This window comes from Panicum hallii, chromosome 1 (genome assembly GCF_002211085.1).
Source record: "Panicum hallii strain FIL2 chromosome 1, PHallii_v3.1, whole genome shotgun sequence".
NCBI lineage: Eukaryota > Viridiplantae > Streptophyta > Magnoliopsida > Poales > Poaceae > Panicum > Panicum hallii.
Genome location: NC_038042.1, coordinates 50737301 through 50756139, shown reverse-complemented (window position 1 = coordinate 50756139; position 18839 = coordinate 50737301). Strand labels below are relative to the sequence as shown.

Genomic DNA, 18839 nt, shown 5'->3' with positions numbered 1-18839 from the left:
GTTATAGGATTATGAGACAAATAAATTTCGGAGCCATTAATGAGGGTTTCCTGATATATTAGGTAAAAAGGTAATATTCTTCTCCTTGTACAAAGGATTGAGGAAATTAAAACTTGAAAGTTGAAACTGGCAATCTGGATACGTTTTAATGTAAGATATTTTGATTTTATTCTACGGCAAACTTTTCTATTTTAGATCAATCATCTACAGAAATAATATATCAACATCTATAATACATATCAACCTAGACTTACATATCAGCCTATCTTTATTTAAATTGTAATTGTGATTATGTTCACAAGCAGCGAAACAAGGTGAAGCAAGCTAAGGCTCACTGTTAACTTATTAGATGCAGTAAAACTGCATTTGCCAGCGCTGTTTAAAAAGCTCCAGGTCAAAAAATATTCACCGCACCATGAAATCACTACAACATATAACACTATTTCTTTTTTATCATTGGTTTTGATGAAAAGCCAAAGATGGAGAGTGGAACAAGGTTGAAGCTGACGGTTGAAAGATCTCTCACTCAGCTGATGCTGTTGCTCTCTGTAGGGCTTTCCCTTTCATGTACAGTTTAGGGGTAAATGACTTTGGCATACAAAATTCAGGAGTACTGACAGTGTATGTTAGCTGAAGATTCTGTGATATCTAGCAGGCGCAGCAAGGAACAATCAAATCCAATCCCTGAATGGTGTGAAACTCGAGCACTATCTCCTATCTATACACAAACTACAGTACTGAATGGCAGTGACTATCTTACGTATTCGGATTCATGCTATACTCTAACAGGAAAACCAAAGTTTTGAAATGTTCTGATTTGACCTCCACGACCTGCTGTGACAATTACTAGGCCCCAAGCTGACCGATTTGGAGCTTGATCTCCCTCGTCAGCAAGGCAGGTAGTAGGCCTGTGACTCTGCTTTGCTGGTGTGATGAGTTCTTCAGGCCAAGTCACAGATGTTCTGTCACCATTATGATTTGAATTGTTACTTGCGATGTTGGTACTCTGGTACTTAACATCTGGCATCTCCTGTGCTTTTGCAGGTTTGGTTTGCAGTATATGGTCATTCTCCGACCCATAATCCAGCTCTTCTTGTTTGTTGGAAGCCATTGTGGTGCTGGTAAAAGGCCAGGTAACAGCAACTGTCACACTCTTGCAGTGGAAGTGTTCATGGGTATTTGTGACAGAAACAGTGCCCTTCTTTCTACTTGGCTCGAAATCGTCATTGTTTCTCCACATATATACATGGGAATCCTCACTTGCAGAGATAATATACCGCCCATTTCCAGCTAAACAGGCTGAGATTTGGCTGCTGGTGTTTCGGAATCCTGGAATATGGCAAGACATAAGAACTATGTAGCTGAGACCAACCAGCAGAACAGAAGACGAAAATTGAGCAAGGATTATTTTTCTTAATAACAAACAGACAGAGAGTGACATGCACAGAAAACAAACTATGTAGCCGTTATGATCTATCAATAGGGACGAGCTATTTTAACATGTTAAGTGAACAATAGAGCCAATCATAGCAGAAAAGTGGAACCTGACATGTTCCAGCACTGCTCTTGAAAAGAAGAACAAGGCAGATACAATTGATCTTCTGTTGTCAATAATGATTGCAACATGATATGAACTAGCATAAAGTTTTTACGTATATGAAGAAATAGTTGATAAGAAATTATTTACCTTTAAACCTGTGGACTAGCTCAAAACCATCAAGAACTCGGATTTTTGAATCTGCAGATGTAATTATGACCTTTGAAGAACTCCCTGGGACAAACTATTTGAGGAACTTTATTCAGTTTAACAAAGCAGCATTATCTCAGCTCTGGTGCAGTATGATTCACATGACAACAAAATGTTTATTCGAAATAAGCACCTGAAATCCAGTGATTTTCTTCTGTCTGGATTTCCTTTTCTTGTTTTGAAGGTCGATTCTTTTTTTGTAGCAAAGCATATCATCTATTCAGAAGAAAGGGAAAAATATAAGTTTAGGCTCGCAAGACACAGAATAAGGTCTTTGAATGAGAGTTAAGAACAGAACTAGAAGCAAGCCAGTGTACCAGATGTATCATAAAGATGGCAACTGCCCTTGTGAGATCCAATCAGTGCACCCTAAGACAAGGCATTAGAGCATTTGATGAGCATGCGATAAATTAGTAGGGCCTGTTGACCAAAATTAAGAAACTAGGAAGTAGATCAAATTCAAACCTTTCCATCTGGGGTATAGCAGGCAGCAGTAACCATTTCATGTAGATCAACCCAGTCGACAATTTCGCGTTTAGGAATACTCCAGATACGAACTTTTTCATCCAGGGAACCACTAATGAAGTATCTATCATCAACAGGATTGAACTGGATGCAAGTCACTTAACCAAAAGAAATGATATCAGAAGGACTACTCTAATACAGTGCTGAGATAGAGAGGGGCGGTGATTCTGAAGTGAAGTTCATACCGTAGTCAGTGTGTGAGAAAGTTTTCAAACAATAAGTGCTTGACATGTGCCACAACCGCACTGTTTTATCCATTGATGAAGAAAGCAAATACTGCAGGAATAAAAAAAATGGAGCTAATGAATGCTGAAATAGCTGAAACTACAATAAATTCATAACAAATTATTGTGCCTAGAATCATTTAAATTCAATTGAATTATCGATAGCAGCAAGTAGACTGAGAGGTGTCAAGAGAAGTGCCTAGCAAAAGATGTTGTGTGTGTTGCTGTCAGTGTATCTGAGCACATATTACCTTGACTAGTTACGGGCACTAATTCCTACATAACAACTCTGGTGGAATAATTAATTTGCACTTTTAAACCCAATAATTACCATCATGTACATCAACGTCATTTTTAATCTATTTAGAAGAAGACAAATCTCATCTCATCTTAGAGATATATATCTACTTCATGATTTTGTCAAATTCATTTGTTTCAAGATCCATAAACTCTTCTAAAAGAGGTGTGCCAGAGCAAACCCACAAGGCAACGCCAATATTAACTCATTATGTTTATACATTACAACTTTCTTGAAACAACTTAATACGTCCTTTGATCTGACGCAGAGAAAGACCAAATATCGATTAACAAAACAGAACCTTAAGAGCTAAAAAATACAGCGAAGAAATGAGACACCCTTGACTTGCAGTTTAGTACCATGAAACTGGTTAGCTGAGATTCAAATGTCTACATTTTGACAAAAGGCAACATATCATCCAGATAATAGATTCGCCCAATGCCAAAAAGTTAGTAAGCTTTGTGCTGAACTTTATAGACACACTGAGAAGGAAATTGAAACCGCAGTAAAGTGGCAATCTGAAAGCTTGTAGGAAGCGTGCCTTAGTTAAGACATAGCACATGGTAAAAGCTGGGGCACACTTGTGAGCAATAAAGTCAACTTTTTTATCCTAAAATCAAAATGCCTAAATAGCAACTGATCAAGTTTTCCTTTCAATCAGTGCACCAGTTATACTATGCCAGATCTGGATGCCAAGTTAGGGTATGCCCAAACCCAACAAAAGTAAATAAGGTTAGCTGGTATGTGATCATAACGTTTCTAATGTGACAATTGTTGCATAACATTTGCATTCTTAACAACAGAAAATAAGTTCAGATCTAATATATATAATTATATCCTACTTTCTGGTGCCAGTCATTCTACATTCTATTACAGTCTGCACTTGGCGATGACACTGAAAATATAATATTTGCATATTAGAATTGAAGAGAAACTAGAAATGTGTGCACATTACCTGAGATTTAGACCAACTGAGATCAAGCACATCATCTGAATGCCCTGCGAAGGTTATAACAGGCTTCTCGGACAGTGCAAACACATACTCAGGCAAGACCAACCTGTCTGAGCTCACCGACCCTCCACTGTGCAGTAACTTTGCCCGCAGCGTCTTTTCCCAATGGCTCCCACTTGGAGCAGCTGATGACACAATCAGCTCTGATGACCCATTGCACACCATGGCAACTGGATTGCACACCCCATTCTCCTCCACCTCCTTCTCCTTCCCCACCCTCTCAAACTCTAACACCTCCCAAACATGGATTACGCAATCCTCGCCAGCGCTCGCAAGGTAACGGCCATCAGGACTAAATTTGATGCTCCAGATGGAACCATTGTGTGCCTGTATCTCCTGTGTGGTAAATAGGCCACTGAGCTCCTTATAGGACTTCCCGTACTGCCGCACCTTGACATGGGCAGGACCATGGCGTGGAACGCAGTCCTGGCTGCCATCCGTCGCTGAGCCAGAGTGGTGCCCGCCTTTCTCTGAAGACGTGTCCTTCTCGTCGCTGCTGCGGCGGTCACGGGAGTGGGTGGCGATGGAGCCAGCTACACAGCGGATGCTGCGGAGCCAGCTGCTGCGCCGCCTGGAACGCGCCCCGCCGTTGCTGGAGCTGGAGCTGGACCTCTCGATGGGCGTTGAGGCGCCACTTTGGGAATTCGAGTTGCAGTTGGAGTTGGGAGTACTGAAAGCTTGGCGGCGCATAAGCTCCAGAACGATAGGTGAGCGGCCTAGCTCCTCCACGGTGAGCTGCCGCCCCGTGCCGACCTCGCGGAGGCAGAACTCCTCTCTCACCACGTACTCGCTGCCATCGTCGAGGTTCCTGATCAAGCACCTGGGGTCCTCCTCGACCGCCTCCAGCGCGGCATCCGACGCGTCGGACAACGACGGCCGCAGGCGGCCGCTCCCTAGCGGCGGTTTCGCGGCGTAGCCCAGGGCGGCCCCGCCCGATCTGGAACGCGAGACGGGAGAGGCCGGGAGCGAGCCCGCGGCGGCGTCGGAGGCGGACCGGCCCGCCCCGAATCGGGCGAGGGAAGGGTCCCCCGCGAGACCCAGCAGCTGGAGAAGCCGGCAGCGGCGCTCCTGGACGGGCGCCGGCTGGGAGGTCCACAGGTCGAGCGCGGCGGCCGACGCATCGCAGCCCCGGCGGCGGCGCGGGCGGTCGGCGCCGTCGTCGTCCGAGGCCGAGGTGGAGGAGCCCGAGGAGGAGAGGATGCGGTCGAGCGACTCGTAGAACAGCTCCTCCTCCTCCCCCTCCTGCTCCTCCACTTCCTCCTCCACGCTCATCGCGCCGCCAGCATTGGCCGCCGCCGCCGCCGTCGGGAGGGGAGGGGAGGGGAGGCGAGGCGCGCGCGGCGTGTTCGGCGAATTGCGCGAGAGAGGGAGACAAAGGCGATGGGACGGTGACGGAGGGAGGTGTGGGGGATGAGGGGAGGGAGGGATGGGGAAGTCGTAGCAGCAAGTGGCGGCGTCAGATGAGATCCACTCCACCACGCCCGCGCCCGCGCACGACGACAGCCTAACCGCGAGCGACCCCGTTGCTTCCTCCGATCTCCCCGCCCGCCCGGCGCCGCGCCGCCCCCGCCCGCGTCTTACTTAAGGGTGGTTGGTGACTTGGTGCCCGCTGCCCCGCTCGCGCCGCCATCGTCTGTCGTCGCGGTAATCGCCTCTTTGCCCGCTCCGCCCGGCTAATGGTGGCGGGATTTGCCGGCGCGGTTAATTACCGCCCGCTGTCTGTCTGTATACAGCTGTAACCGGCGGGGCTAAAGCGGACGCGGCCGTCGCGGAGTTGAAGGCTTGAAGCCGGTGGCCCGTGGGACCACGGTGTCAGTGGGGTAACACCCGGGCGGTTCCCATTTCCGCGTGACGGCGGGGCGGGGCCAAGGGTGGCGAGCAAGAGCAACCGGGCCCGACTCGTGCGGTCACGCCGGCGGCGCCTTTCGGCGGGCGGGTTTACGGGAGGTGGTAGAGAGGGGGAGGGTGACGGCTCCCGCGCGGTCCGTACGGCCATGCCCCTCCCGTTTTGCGGGGACAGCATACGGTTGCGGCAGGAGAAAATTGTGCCTTCGGCTGCTGTGGCTGTAATCTTCGTACTGAAACAGTTGTCTTGTTTCATCTAGATTGGTGGCCTGGTTGAGTTAGCATTCAAAAGATAGAAACACAAGTTAGAATATTTTACTTTTTTTATTAGGTGAACGTACGTTAATTAGCGGTAGAAAAGATGGTGACCGGATCAAGTTAACCCCCTCGGGCAAATCTCTATCGTCAACCACTTTTCATTTTAAATAGAAAATTGACTGTAGGCTATCGAAATATTTCAAATTTCACAACCGGCATCAAACGATTTTCAGTGCCCAAATGATGGCCCACACACTAACCACGTCACAGTGCTGCCGAAGTGATATTTCGAGAACAATACAAGTTTATGAGCACTCCAGACGCTAGGAACATAGAAGACTCGCTCGACATTCCATTTCTCTCCTAGTGAATTTTGGGTACAGCACCTTGATCGGTCACTGCCGACTGAGTCCAGATCGTAGTAATAATCTCATAAACTCTCTCCGTACGGAATGTGCATTGCAAGAAGACCAGACCGCCAAATTAAGTTTAGTGGGAATTAGCTACATTCACCTGCCGCACTTATAACTAAGGGCATCATAGACAATTGACATATGAAATCAGCAACCCCAGCCCAAATCCTAGGACCCAAACAACCCCGACTTTAACCATCCACAAGCTTCAATGCAGGCATCGTACAGGAAAATCAAAACCGAAGGTGGATCATCTTCTACGAGACCTGGGCGATCAGCATATGCAGCAGCAGCAGGAAGCAAGCAAAGGGAGATGCTAGCCGTGGTACACCCAGGCACGTAAAGAGAGAAAGAAAGAGGCCCCGCGTCATACGCCCGCCCCCGCCCACATGCACGACAGGCATATATACAGGACCACCGGTAGCAGGGCGGGGGAAAACCGGGGCTTCGATTGGTCAGCCCAAAACTGGTGAGGTTTAATATACCTTTAATTCTCTTTAATTTAAATATTTATACTACTTCATTTTTAAAATAATATTTAATTTTAAAAAATTAGTATAAATATTTAAACTAAAGAGGGTTAGAGAGAAAGGTTGGAGGTGTATCTAAAAAGTCACCACTTTACATCCCAAGGTCCATCGTCGTCACCTCACAGCATGTCCACCTCCGCAACGGCGCCGACGACGGCTCCAGATCCGGCTCGGGACCCCAAGAGCCCATGCGGCGCGGCCCCGGCCGCGCGACGAAACAACAACACGCAGCCACGCGCCGCGCGATCCGGCGCCGTGGCGCGCCGGCGCCAGCTCCCTCCCCGCCCGCCGCTCACGCCGGCCGGCCTGGCGTGCGAGGCCGCGGGCAACGGACACCGCGCGCGCTGGACCACCCGCGCGGGGGCGAACGGTTTTGTGCTTAGGTAGGTTGGCCTGCAAGCAAAGTATCGATCAGCCGCCCAGCAGCCGGCAGGTAGAGGCAGGCCGATCGATCACGGGTGGGACGCGACGCTTTAAGTTTGCCCGTAGTAGAAGGGCCAGGGATCGATCCGAGCAGTAGTGGGCTAGCTAGGCGATCGATCGGCGGATCTCGACGGGAGGGGACGCACGCATGGACCACGGGCCACGGGGTCCCCGGCCATTACGCGCGCTGTCGGAGCTCGCGTGGGCAGGCAGCTGGGCGATCTCCTCCAAAGGCGCGACGAAGATGCCCGCCTCGCGAGTAGCCTTCGGTTCGGACGGAGGGTTTCGTTCGATAGCGCGAATCGTGAGCGCGCGCGTGGATTACGGGTCCGTGTGCCGGACTTGAGTGGTGACTTGGGTAAACCGAATGTCTCCAGCGTACGCCGATTATACCTTGGCCTCGTGCCGCCTCTGCATGAGGCTTCAGAGTTCCGGCACATGTCGGGTGAAAATTGAAAAAGGGTGCGCAGCGGCATGAGAGGATGGAGGAGCATGTGACCAGTAAAAGGATCCGGCACGCACAGTGCGTATCCGCATTGACAAAGACGCGCAGCGTCAAGTGGCCGCGCTTCTTTTCTGCCCTTTCTTTCTTTTCTCCTGTAACCGTTGCTATCGGTTGAGCAGAGCCAGCCGCCCCCATGCTTCCACTCTCATCGCCAGTGCTCAACTGCTGATCCCTTCCACCTACTATAAACTGAAGCCCCCCAGGCCACTAATGAAGATGCGGTCAGCAGGTATGTCACCAGCACCAGCAAAGCGCGCCGTCTCAGCTTTTGGTAGGCGTACATGCATGTGAATCGCGTAAAGAAATAATGATGATGATGATGCGTCCAGTTGCACACAAATGCATGCGTGTAGGAGCGAGGATAATGCTGAATAGATTAGTGCTGACGCAGTATCCAACGACCCGATGATACCAGGGTCTGCGTGCATCCTGCGGTAGTACTACTTAGCCTAATCCCAATGGGAGTTTTATAGGGTGTTTCATGGCATTAATTAGCCTGCCACGTCAGCAATTTGGATGACATGGCACATCATTTAAGAAGTAAGAGTTTCATGGAGTTTCATGAGGATGAAACTATGTTAACCCATTTCCAAGAACTTGGAAACCGTGTGAAACCTCCATTGAGAGTGTTTTGTTTCATCTTCACACAATTGAGTAAATTCTATTGGTTATTTATTTGCAGCATTTAAGTAGTATGTTGGCATATGAAATAGTGAGATGAAACTCTCTATTGAGAGAGAGGATGTTTCATCCTCCTACAAAGTTGATGTGGCATTCTTGGAAACATGGACATGAAACCTCCATTGTGATTAGCCTTATCTTCCTGAAAAGTTGGCTGGCAGTAAGTTCGACGGATAACTACTTGCTTATTCTTGACAGAGAAACTGGATTAGTTTCATTAGTTTAACAAGGATTGTGCGCATCGCGCTAGCTTCGATGCAGACTTACACAAGCTATTTTGCGGCTCGTGCGCTAGAGCAGCTCGACTGCGATTAGCACTAGCACTCGTGGTGTCAAGTGTCACTTAGCGTGGGAGTGGGGGCACGAACTATGACGTTCTCAACGGTTATCCATGTACACATACACATCAGGAATTGGCGTGACAAAACAGGACGCACTCGTTCCAATGTCAGAAAGGAGAGGAGAGGACAGAGAAAGGAAAGGATGCGTGGATAGATACGCGCCCGGCGGCCTGGTGAGTGGTGACGGTCTGCTGGTAGATCTGCCCTCCCGGGCTCAAGTCCTAGCGGCGGATCGACTAGCGGGGCGGCGCGCAGCTGGTGCTAGGCGCGCACGTCGCGAGGACCACCGCGTACGGCGGTCGATCACACGGTTCGCGCACGCAACAAATGCGACGCCCGGCTCGGATCTGAGTTCTCGCTAGCAGCTGGGCGCTCGGTCTGGCTAGCAAGCTACACGGCGACGTGCGCTCACGCCTCGCCCCGGCCGGATCGGTCTGCCGCTGTACCTGCTGTTCCAGAGCACCAGCTAGCTACGCACACTTGCATTTGAACCACCACTGCGCCGTACGGGTGTTCCTCTCCCGGGGGGCAGCACCACCGCCACTTACGTGCACGGTGCACGCACCCAGCCACCAGGGTAACAGCTCCGTCCCCGCCACGAGTACAACGCCAAGGCCGTAAAAAGATAACCCCGTAGGGAAGAATACACGCACGGATTTGTGCGGTCGTGTGCGGGTGTGATGGCGTTGTGGATTTCTTTTACGGGCTTGCTAGCGCCGGACGGCCGATGGATCGAGATGGAACGCTCCGTTGCAATATCAAAATAAAGCAGCTGAAATATAGAAAATATAAGATTGCAACATTGAAAAAATATAAAAAAATAGTTTAATGTAAACATCGTATTCTAAGGAAAAATTTCCGCCGCAACATCGAACGTATATTTCATGTAACATTCCCCAGACATCCAAAAATCTCTTCTGCAACACCATGAGGTACCCATTGCAACATACTAAAATCTCTATTGCAACATCACCACCCAGTGCTCCCCCTGCAACAGCCTTCGCTTCTCTGCGATCTTCCGGAGCTGCCCACCATGGCCGCAGCCCAGAACTCCTGCACAGCTCGCCCCTAGCAGGGGAGCGGCGACCGGGACAGAGGAAGGCGCGGGGGAGCGAAGGCACAACCTCCATCGCGTGCGCCCCGCCTGCCGCCCAGAGCTGCCCGTCATGACCACCGTCCGGTGCTCCTCCGGCGGCCGGCACCACTCACCCTCGCCCGCGGGGGGAGCAGCGGCCAGCGTGAGGTCGCGCCCCGGTGCTTGAGCCCGGACGGCGGCCGGAGTAGCTCTCCTGGCGCTCGAACTGGGAGAGAGAGGGAGAGAGATATAGAGAGATTGCGCGTCGGGGATCGGCTTGGACGGTGGTTAGGGCGTCCGACGGATCGGACGCTCTATCCCTAGCATTACCGTTTCTTTTATATTGCTCTTGAGTGTTTAAGTCGTTTGCTATTATTCGTGTGCTCACTTGGTGACTTGGTAACTGTATACTTCGAGTACTCTCTTGAAAATTGCTCGTTATAATTATCTTCCTCCTCGTAAAATACATGCTTAGGCACATTCTCGAGAAAGATGGCAGAAAACATGACTCGCAACCCAGCTGAGCTGGGACCTCGATCGATTGGGCTTATGGCAGGCCCGGGCAGGCGTCGATCGCCGATCAATCTTGTTAGAATTAAGTTTATTAGTGATTAATTACTTTGCACCTCCTTACAGAGAGATACCTCTTATAGACAGATAGATATAACCTTTCACGAAAGATTCCGACCTTTTATGAAGGGGTTTGAACCCTCGAGGGACATGTCCTTTGGACACACCCTTTCACCATATATAAATATATAATAACACTATTTATTCAATCAATTAATAAATTATCTGTTCGTTCCATTCTACTCCCTACTTTCAAGTTTCAGCAAATCTACGAATCTTTCGCCCCCGGCTTCATCACGTGTCAAGTGAGCTCCGCCGATGGTGAGCAGAGGATGTGCCCGTATTCCACCAACTCGGCGGACAGTTCCTCTATAATTGGCTGAGCTATCACGAGCTGCAGTGAGGCCGACTGAAGCATGAGGCGAGGCCTTACTGCTGGCAGGCTGCTGCCCATTTGGTGTGGAACAGCGTGTAGAAGCCCCGCCCTTCGCTCGCTGCGCTATCTTTCAGGATCAGCCGGACAGATCCGTACGAGGCGATGGTAACCGCCGGCCGGCCGGTGGTGACGTGACCGGTGAAACGCCCTGTACCCGCTGATCTTGTGACAGGGCGGCTCTGAAGTGAACAGGAAACAACGAGAGGACTGGACCTGGACTGTGCAATGTGCTTACGATCTGCAGCAGGAACAACTCGTGCCTTTTCTGCAGGCTGCACGCTTTCCGAGACTGTTCCTCGGTCCAAGCCGTAATGACCACCGTGCAACTCGCGCGGCCGGTGAATCCGAGAGGGACAATGGGTTGGTCGATCAGGGAAGAGGAATGTTCGTTCTCTGCAAAAGCTGACGAGGTGACTGGTGACGCAGGGGACGGGACATGGGAGGGCGTCGAGCAGCTCGGCCCGACCACGCACAATGGCAGTGCCACAGCTCTCTGCTCTCATTCCAATCTTGGAAAAAAAAATCAGAGGAGGCGACCTAGGCAGCAGGCTCCACCGCGCGATCTTATCTGGTACCGCGTCACTTCGAGCTGGTTGTGGTGTGGTCCTCGCCGATCAATCTACCACTCCGGCCTTTTCTTCTGCACATCTCGTCCAGCTCCTGTGCTTGTACCATGCGTCCGTAGTCGTGGAAACAGGGCACCGTTCCGTTTCCGTTCAATGCCGGCCTTGCTCACTCCTTCCATATGAGATTTCAATGGATGAGAAATTTGGGGCCTCTGCGACGACCTGCTGCCGCTCGGGATCCAGCGACTTCCTGAGAACCGAATGCCGCATCGCGTCACCGCAGAACGCGTGATCGGCCAGCAACCGGAACAATCTCGTCTTCGCAGTTCATCGATGAGTTCTGTGCTGTTTTTTTTTTAAAAAATGCTTTCCCAAATCGATGAATTCTGTGCTCGATGGACAACAGAACAGGCACCGGTGGTAGACATAGGCTGCAGCCATCGATCACATTTACAACGTATATAGGAGTACCTGGAAAAGGCAGCAGACCGAGAGAGGCAAAAAAAAAGCAGGGAAAGCGCTGCCACGCCACGCATCGTGCACGGTGGTGCGTGTATCATTGGCACCACGCGCCGGACACGGCACATGATCATTGCAGAGTGCGCCGGCCAGCAAAACGTAGGACTCCGCCTCGCGCACGGATCGCTAGTCTACCTGGCTGGCGCCCCCTACCAGTTGACCCGAAAATCGCAACGCTGGACGCGACGAGCTCGCTCGCTCCTGCACGCGCCACTTGCAGCAGGACTGCAGGAATACAGCGGCGGCCGGCCGGCGGGATCCACCACCACTCCACGTCTCCACCCACCACACCATCTCCTCCGGCTCGCTCGCTCTGATGGGCCGTGCAGCAACTTGGTTGCGAGTAGATCTGGGTCACATGCCGACGCCAGTCAGCCATGAGCGCCGAGGAAGGAAGGAAGCCGGGCGGTGATTCCGCGGGCACCTGGAAGGAAAAGGCGCGCGCACGTACGGCGCTCGCGGGGAAACAGTAGGAAACATCGGACGCATCTGAGGGTGAGGGGCGATCGGGCAAAAAGGACGAGATGGGCGAGGGACAGATGGATCTTTCCGTTGCAGGTGTCAGGAGGCCGTCACATGCCCGCGGCGGGCGGCGGCCACCACCATCCGAGAGCTTTGGTCCGGACTCCGGACCCGGACCCCGCCTCTGCCGCCCACCGGCCTTTTCTCCTTTTGACAAACAGTGGCATGGCGGTCGAGCAGGGGCCAGCGGCAGCCGGCAGGAGGGTTAAAGAATGACCGGACGGGGCCGGTGGTAGTCATGAGCGACTGACTTCGCGCGCGGTTCCGATCGGGTGTCCCGTGCCCGTCGAAGCCGTCGTCGGAGGTGTACGTGCCTCCTTCCGCGGCATGGCATGTTCGGGGTCGGAGCCATGCCACCGGTGGAGCAAAGGGGACCATGCGAGGCGCGCGCACGGCAGAAACTAGCCTCGCGCGAGAGTTACCGCGTGGTACGTCCCGGATCCGGGGCGTTCCCGTGCGCCCGGCGGTGAGAGCGTCTGAATTCATGAGCGCACACATTGATATAGTGGCAGTCGAATCGTGGAGTTGGGTTCTTGACCTTGCACGCGCATGAATGATTTCTAAAATACAAATGTGCTGTCCGGATCTCTGAAAGTAGCGGTGGCGTCCGATGCGCTCGGCGCGCGCTCCGCTACAGAATGGCAAGATCACTGCGAAAGAGAGGGGTTCAAAAATGGTTTGCAAACGCTAGGATCCTTATACCAAATGTGATCACCATAATAACACTTGGTCCAAACAGGATAAAGCTTGAAAAGCAAAGAAACAGTGTTGAACACACGAGTAACGGGCCAAATCGTAACGGGCCTGGGCCTAAAGTAATTGAACACACGAGTGCTGAAACAGTGTTGTGTGCTTGTTGTTCCAACTGTCGGCCTTTTGCCATTCTGATGCTACTAGACAATTTTCAGAGGTTCTGGTGCCAATGGTTTCTGACCATGATTAATGTCTGAATAAGTTTCCATTGAGTGATCAATTATCAACGTTGCATATTTTCGTTCTCCATGAAACCTCGCAACTGAATGAAATGGATGCTGCCCAGCTGCACGAAATTCATAGGACACAGAACTGGAGGAATTAAAAACCGAACCCCCCCCCCCCCCCCCCGCCCCCGCTGGGGTCAGACAAGGCCTTACAGTCAAATCCCGCGGTGGCGTGATGCCGTCTGCGGCAAGTGAAGCCCGCTAAGAATGTGCAGACGTTTGCACGGCCCAAACGCAGTGCTGAAATGAAACTGAATGGATCCTTCCTGATGAGGGGATTGTAAAGGGTCTTAAAATTTAAAATTTAGTTTAGATAATCTAAAAACCGGATGCTAAAATGTATCGATCTCTAATCTTATACAGTTAAAATATATAAGAATCAAGTTAGATTGTGAAGAAACCACTGGAATCGGATCGAAGAAACCACTGGAATCGTGATCCGCTGCCACCCGCAGTCTTGGTCTCTTGAGCTAGGCACCAGCGGTGCAGCAGATCATCACACGTTCCCGGTGTTGGGTGCTCACGGACAAAAGCTAATAAAGAGACAGCTTATATTATACATTCCTGCACGCAAAATGCCCGCGACACTCCGTGATAATCAAAGACGACCACCGAGCCATACTAATCCGTTTGATTTAAATACGAAGATGCGCAACACGATCGAATATAAAAACTGCAAGGGGCTGCTACAACCTGAACGCTGAACCTGAAGAGAGGCTGTGCTGGGTAAAATATCTCCCCTCCAGAGTTCTTTTCGTCTCCGCCGGCCGCGTCACCCCGCCTCCTAATACCGAACCATTCAAGATTTCAAATGTCGCCAGTGTGGTTAGGTCAGGTGTCATCCAGCATTGTACTGTTCGAAAATCGGAGCGATTTGTAAAAGCGTGCCGAGTTGCCGGTGCCGTTGCCGGCCATCCCTTGTCCGTTCCCCGGGACTCGCTGGCAGATCCGCGGATATTTTCAGCCCAGTCAGCACGCCTGGGCCTGACGACTAGCTAGCGACCGCGTGACAGGTTCCGAATTGCGACGCTAAATATCTACGAGCGGGCACGACGTGCGAGCAGCTGTTTTGCGGGACTGTGTGTATGTTGTCTTTGCTTGAGAAAAGAAGTCGAGCAAGTCCTTACAAACCTAGTGATGCCATCTCTGCCACCCCAAGCACTAAGTTATTTGTGTATATGAAAAGGAGACCAACGAACTAGGGTTGACTTGCGTAGCAACAAACGACGCGAGCTGAAACGCGATGGCTCTATCAGGCCAGAGCACCCCCGCACTAAACAAAGCGCCCCGATGCTAATCCGTTCGGTCCGGCCAGCGACCTTCCTCCCCTGATAGATGCGGGGCTTCGTCCTGTGTGTTCTGAAGCCGGAAAAAATATCCTACTAGTTCGAGCTGATCTTCCCTGTCAGTGAGCTCGGCTGAACAATTAAATAAACAAGCCAGCGCACCTGCGCTAGTAGCTTGCTGATAAGGCTCGTTGTGTGCCGTGATGCAGGATTAAGGTGCCACTCTAAACAGCGGAAAGCGGCACACTTAGCGCATAATCATTGCGTGCTCTCGTAGTGGTGGTATTGCAGACCGTGCGGGAGTCTGACTTATCGCCGCTACTGGTGTGGGCATAATCATGATTATGCGTTGCGTAATCTGGATTGTTCGATCAGGATGCCCCGATTAAACTATGTTCAATAGTCTGCCCGTGATGGAGAGAGTAAGCTTCCCCAACTACTCGTTGTGATTATTGGTGTGTTTGCCAGTGTCTTGGAAAGGTGTGATAGGTCCGCCGGCAAGCGAAGCATTCCTTTTTTTTTTATCGTGTCTGTGTCTGTGTAGTATCTTAGTTTATGTATGCTCTTCGCCAAATAAAATAAAAATGTATATATGCTGGGTTGACACCTTCGACATGTCACTCCACAGAGATCGTTGCAAGTCGAAATAGCAGTACAGCCCCTCGCCAGCAGCTTTGAAACCAACACAGTGCGAAATGGATCTAAGATGTGAATCTAGCTGTATTAGTTTTCTACATGAAACATATTATCAACCGATCATTAAGCGTTAGTGAAAATATGCAAAAGTTTGACTTTTTTCAAAAAAAATAAAAGTAATCTTGTTTTTTCTTTTGAATCGAGTGATCGACTTTGCAGCGGTGACTGATGACTTGGCTCAGCTCAGCGAATTTTAATGGTGCGTGCATCCATGGCTTTGCTTAATTGCTATACTGGGCGCACCAACACGTCCCGAGATATGAATCCCGTAACTTTTGACCAAAATAGTTTAGGGGAACAATGGATAGGCCCAGCGATGAGGTTATTTCGCGTCCCTTTCGGCCATCGGCACGGAACTTTCTGGAACCCGGATAGTTCGCGCACTAGCAGCTGGCCCGTAGCCATCCAGGCATCCATCAAGGACGGGATGGAGCACTCCAGTTCCTCGCCTTTTTCACCGGATGGTGCCAGCCAGTTCGCCACCGCTGCGGCGCAGCAAGCCTCTGAAACTGCGTACTCCTCCTCCTAGGGTTTGAAAACACTTGCGTGCCGATGCCGATTGGCACGGCACCCGCCGCGCGCGCGCCCGTGGGCTTGACGTCCGCCAAAAGCCTCCGCCGCGGAAGTCAGCCCGGCTCCGTTCGCGCGAGCGCGACCCGGCCGTCCCGCGCCACGCGGCCGAGAACCAACTGAGGACCCCGTCCCCCGCGCGGCAGCCGCACGCGATCCCCACGCCTCGCCGGCTCGTCGCGATCGGGGGGAGTTTGGAGGGGTTCGGTGGTGGGTGGGGCTGGGCGGCGGTCCTCCGTCACGTGGTGGTCGCCGGGCGGCGGTGGCGGGCCTGCTGGCGTGGACTTGCGGGGGCTAGAAGAATAAATGCATGGCGCGCGGTGCCGGTTCCCGGATCGTGCGTGCCGAAAGTGAGGTGCGCGCGGGGTCGAGCCATCGGGGGCGTGCCGGGACGGACGACCGAGGGCCCTGCCCGGGATATTTTTGTCACCAGGCGTGCCGCCGGCCGCGCGCATTGATGGTGTGCAGAAAGGGCCGTGGAGGAGCAGTGGCGAACTGTTTGTGTCGTATTTCCGGGAAACATGTTTAACGGTGGGGGACTTGCATTTCGGTGTACATTTTCTACTCCCGCAATTTCAAACTACAGATCTTTACAATTTTTCTAGGTGTATAATTTTTACTATATATCTAAATATATTGTATATTTAGGTATGTAGAAAAAGTTGTAAATTTAGAAAAGTCGTATAATTCGTAATGAATGAAGTAGTACTTGTTACTGTGCTCTCTTTAATTTGCTTGTTAGGCCAGCCGGCATTTGATTTAGATTCTTGTGCAAAAAAATTGAGTTAAAGGATAAAGGTCTCACCCGTAAAAAAACATGTTGGATCTGCGTTCACATGGAATACCCTCATCCATATAGTACTGGCGCTAATTTTTTGTGCAGTTTGGTACATTTTGTGTGCCATTGTGGAGTCCTTTTCAGTGTGTGCATATAAAAGAATATGGAGATTTCGCGAAGGTACGCTGTGCGCGTGCGTAAGGTTGCGGCGGATCTGCTGGGATTCTAATTTCTTGGCGTTGCGTCCCCGGCCGCACCTTCATCATCTGGCCCGCTGCATGCCGCCGGTAGCCATCAAGCTAAGCTCATGCAGTAGCGTGTCTCGACCACCCGGAAAATCAACCACAGGAACAATGGATGCTCATGTAGCGTCATCGTCGCTTTAGGTAGCTCATCAACAGTAGTGCCGTGCTCTTCAGATCCTTCGTGATTCTAAGGGAAATTCAAAGGTAGCTGTCCAGCTACAAGGACGGCACGAGCAACCTAGGATTTTTGTTGGAGGCGATGGAATAAGAAACAGTACCGGCACTTTCGTTGAAGGGATGCGGCAGATCATGCCGAGCCAAAAAGCTAACTGGATGGAGCTTATGAGTGGTCCAACTCGCGGTCCAGCGCATTATTCTGCGCGAGTTGTTCGACGGTTCAAGGGACGCACCTCGGCCTCATGTTTGGATCCGCAAGGAGACGAGGAAATGGTCAGTTAATTGTTCATAATCTAGCGAACCGTAATTATCAGTGCAGCTCATAGTTATCCATCCTTTGGTTCCTTAGGAGGAGCACTCGCTGCAGTAAGTTAAAGCTGATTCGTTTATTTTTGTTCGGTTCGAAGGATTACGCATGGGCTTACACAAACCCCACGAACTAAGTCATCACAACCTCCGGAGTCCGGATGCGTTGCACTCCAACCAGCAAAAATGTGCAGGAAGGAGAAGGAAAAAAGAAGGAGATGAACCAAGGGGCATCACGTATGCAGGGCCAATCAATCGGTCAATAGTACAAGTAGGACAGAAGGTCCTAAACTACTGGCGGGTAGAAACTTACAAGCAGGTTGAGCCTTCCAAATGCCAATTAGAGGCACAGCTTTCCGTAAACAATTCAGTTGATAACCTGATCAAGCTGCCGATCACTCCCCTTTCGGCATGCAGCTCATAGATAAACCCAAATCATGCACACACTGAACAACCCCCGCCCCCCCTCACACAAAAAAAAAAAACAAATGCAGCAATCCGTCGAGCTAAACAACTGCTGGCTTCTCATCGGTCACGCACCGGTAACATCCCGCGTTGATTGAATCGGTCACATTTAAGATGCAAGTAGGTATCCAATAATATTTTTTGTTAGCTAATTAATTATGATGGCATGCCAGTCTAATTTATTTCTCCTCCTAAATTATTTACGCAGAATACCATTCTCGTTTATTTTATTAACCTTTTAAATCGATCCAATGATCAAAATATATATATACATCCTGGTCATACCGTCAAATTATTGCATTTCCGTTAGTCTACTCAGCACGTAGCACGGAACAAAACCGGATGCGACTTCGGAGGACGAACGCGAGCGCAGTGGGGGTGACTCCACGGGTTCTTTCTCGATCGGTGCCGTCCAACCATGTAGCCGCGGTTTTTCTCAAAAAAGAAAAAACCATGTAGCCGCGGCGCGAGTGACAGCAACCGAAAGCAACCCCGCAGGCCGGGACCCTGGCCCGGCCCAGCGCACGCCTGGCGATCCGTGCGGCGGCGCCTCTTCGGCCCGCGGCACGCATCGCGGCGTCCGGCGTAGCGCGTGGCGCGAGGCGCGAGGCGCGCGGCGGCGCCGGGGAGGGGGGTGGGGGTGGGGGGGCTGGTCGGGTCAATGCGCGTGGGGCCCGGCCCACCGACCACGATCCCGTTCCGGCCACACAGCGACACCACCTCCTTTTTCCTCCTGATCTCCTCCTCCCCCGCGTGGAACGCCCCCGGCGAGCGGCAAAAAATCGGGCCGCCTTTTTGGCGCGCCCGACCTTTATAAGCGCGCGCCTCGCACGGGGACGGCCCCCT

General features: G+C 51.4%; 1 protein-coding gene across 1 annotated transcript; it reads right to left on the bottom strand.

The window, feature by feature from the left end:
* Positions 1 to 425: 425 nt before the first annotated feature.
* LOC112891403 (WD repeat-containing protein 44-like) lies at positions 426 to 5549 on the bottom strand. The gene is made up of 7 exons (XM_025958252.1): positions 3750 to 5549; positions 2458 to 2548; positions 2213 to 2370; positions 2065 to 2116; positions 1881 to 1963; positions 1688 to 1781; positions 426 to 1329 (listed from the first exon to the last, which is right to left on the bottom strand). Exons 1-7 carry the CDS (start codon positions 5076 to 5078, stop codon positions 776 to 778), a joined length of 2361 nt encoding a protein of 786 aa, XP_025814037.1. The 5' UTR covers positions 5079 to 5549; the 3' UTR covers positions 426 to 775.
* Between the last annotated feature and the right edge of the window lie 13290 nt (positions 5550 to 18839).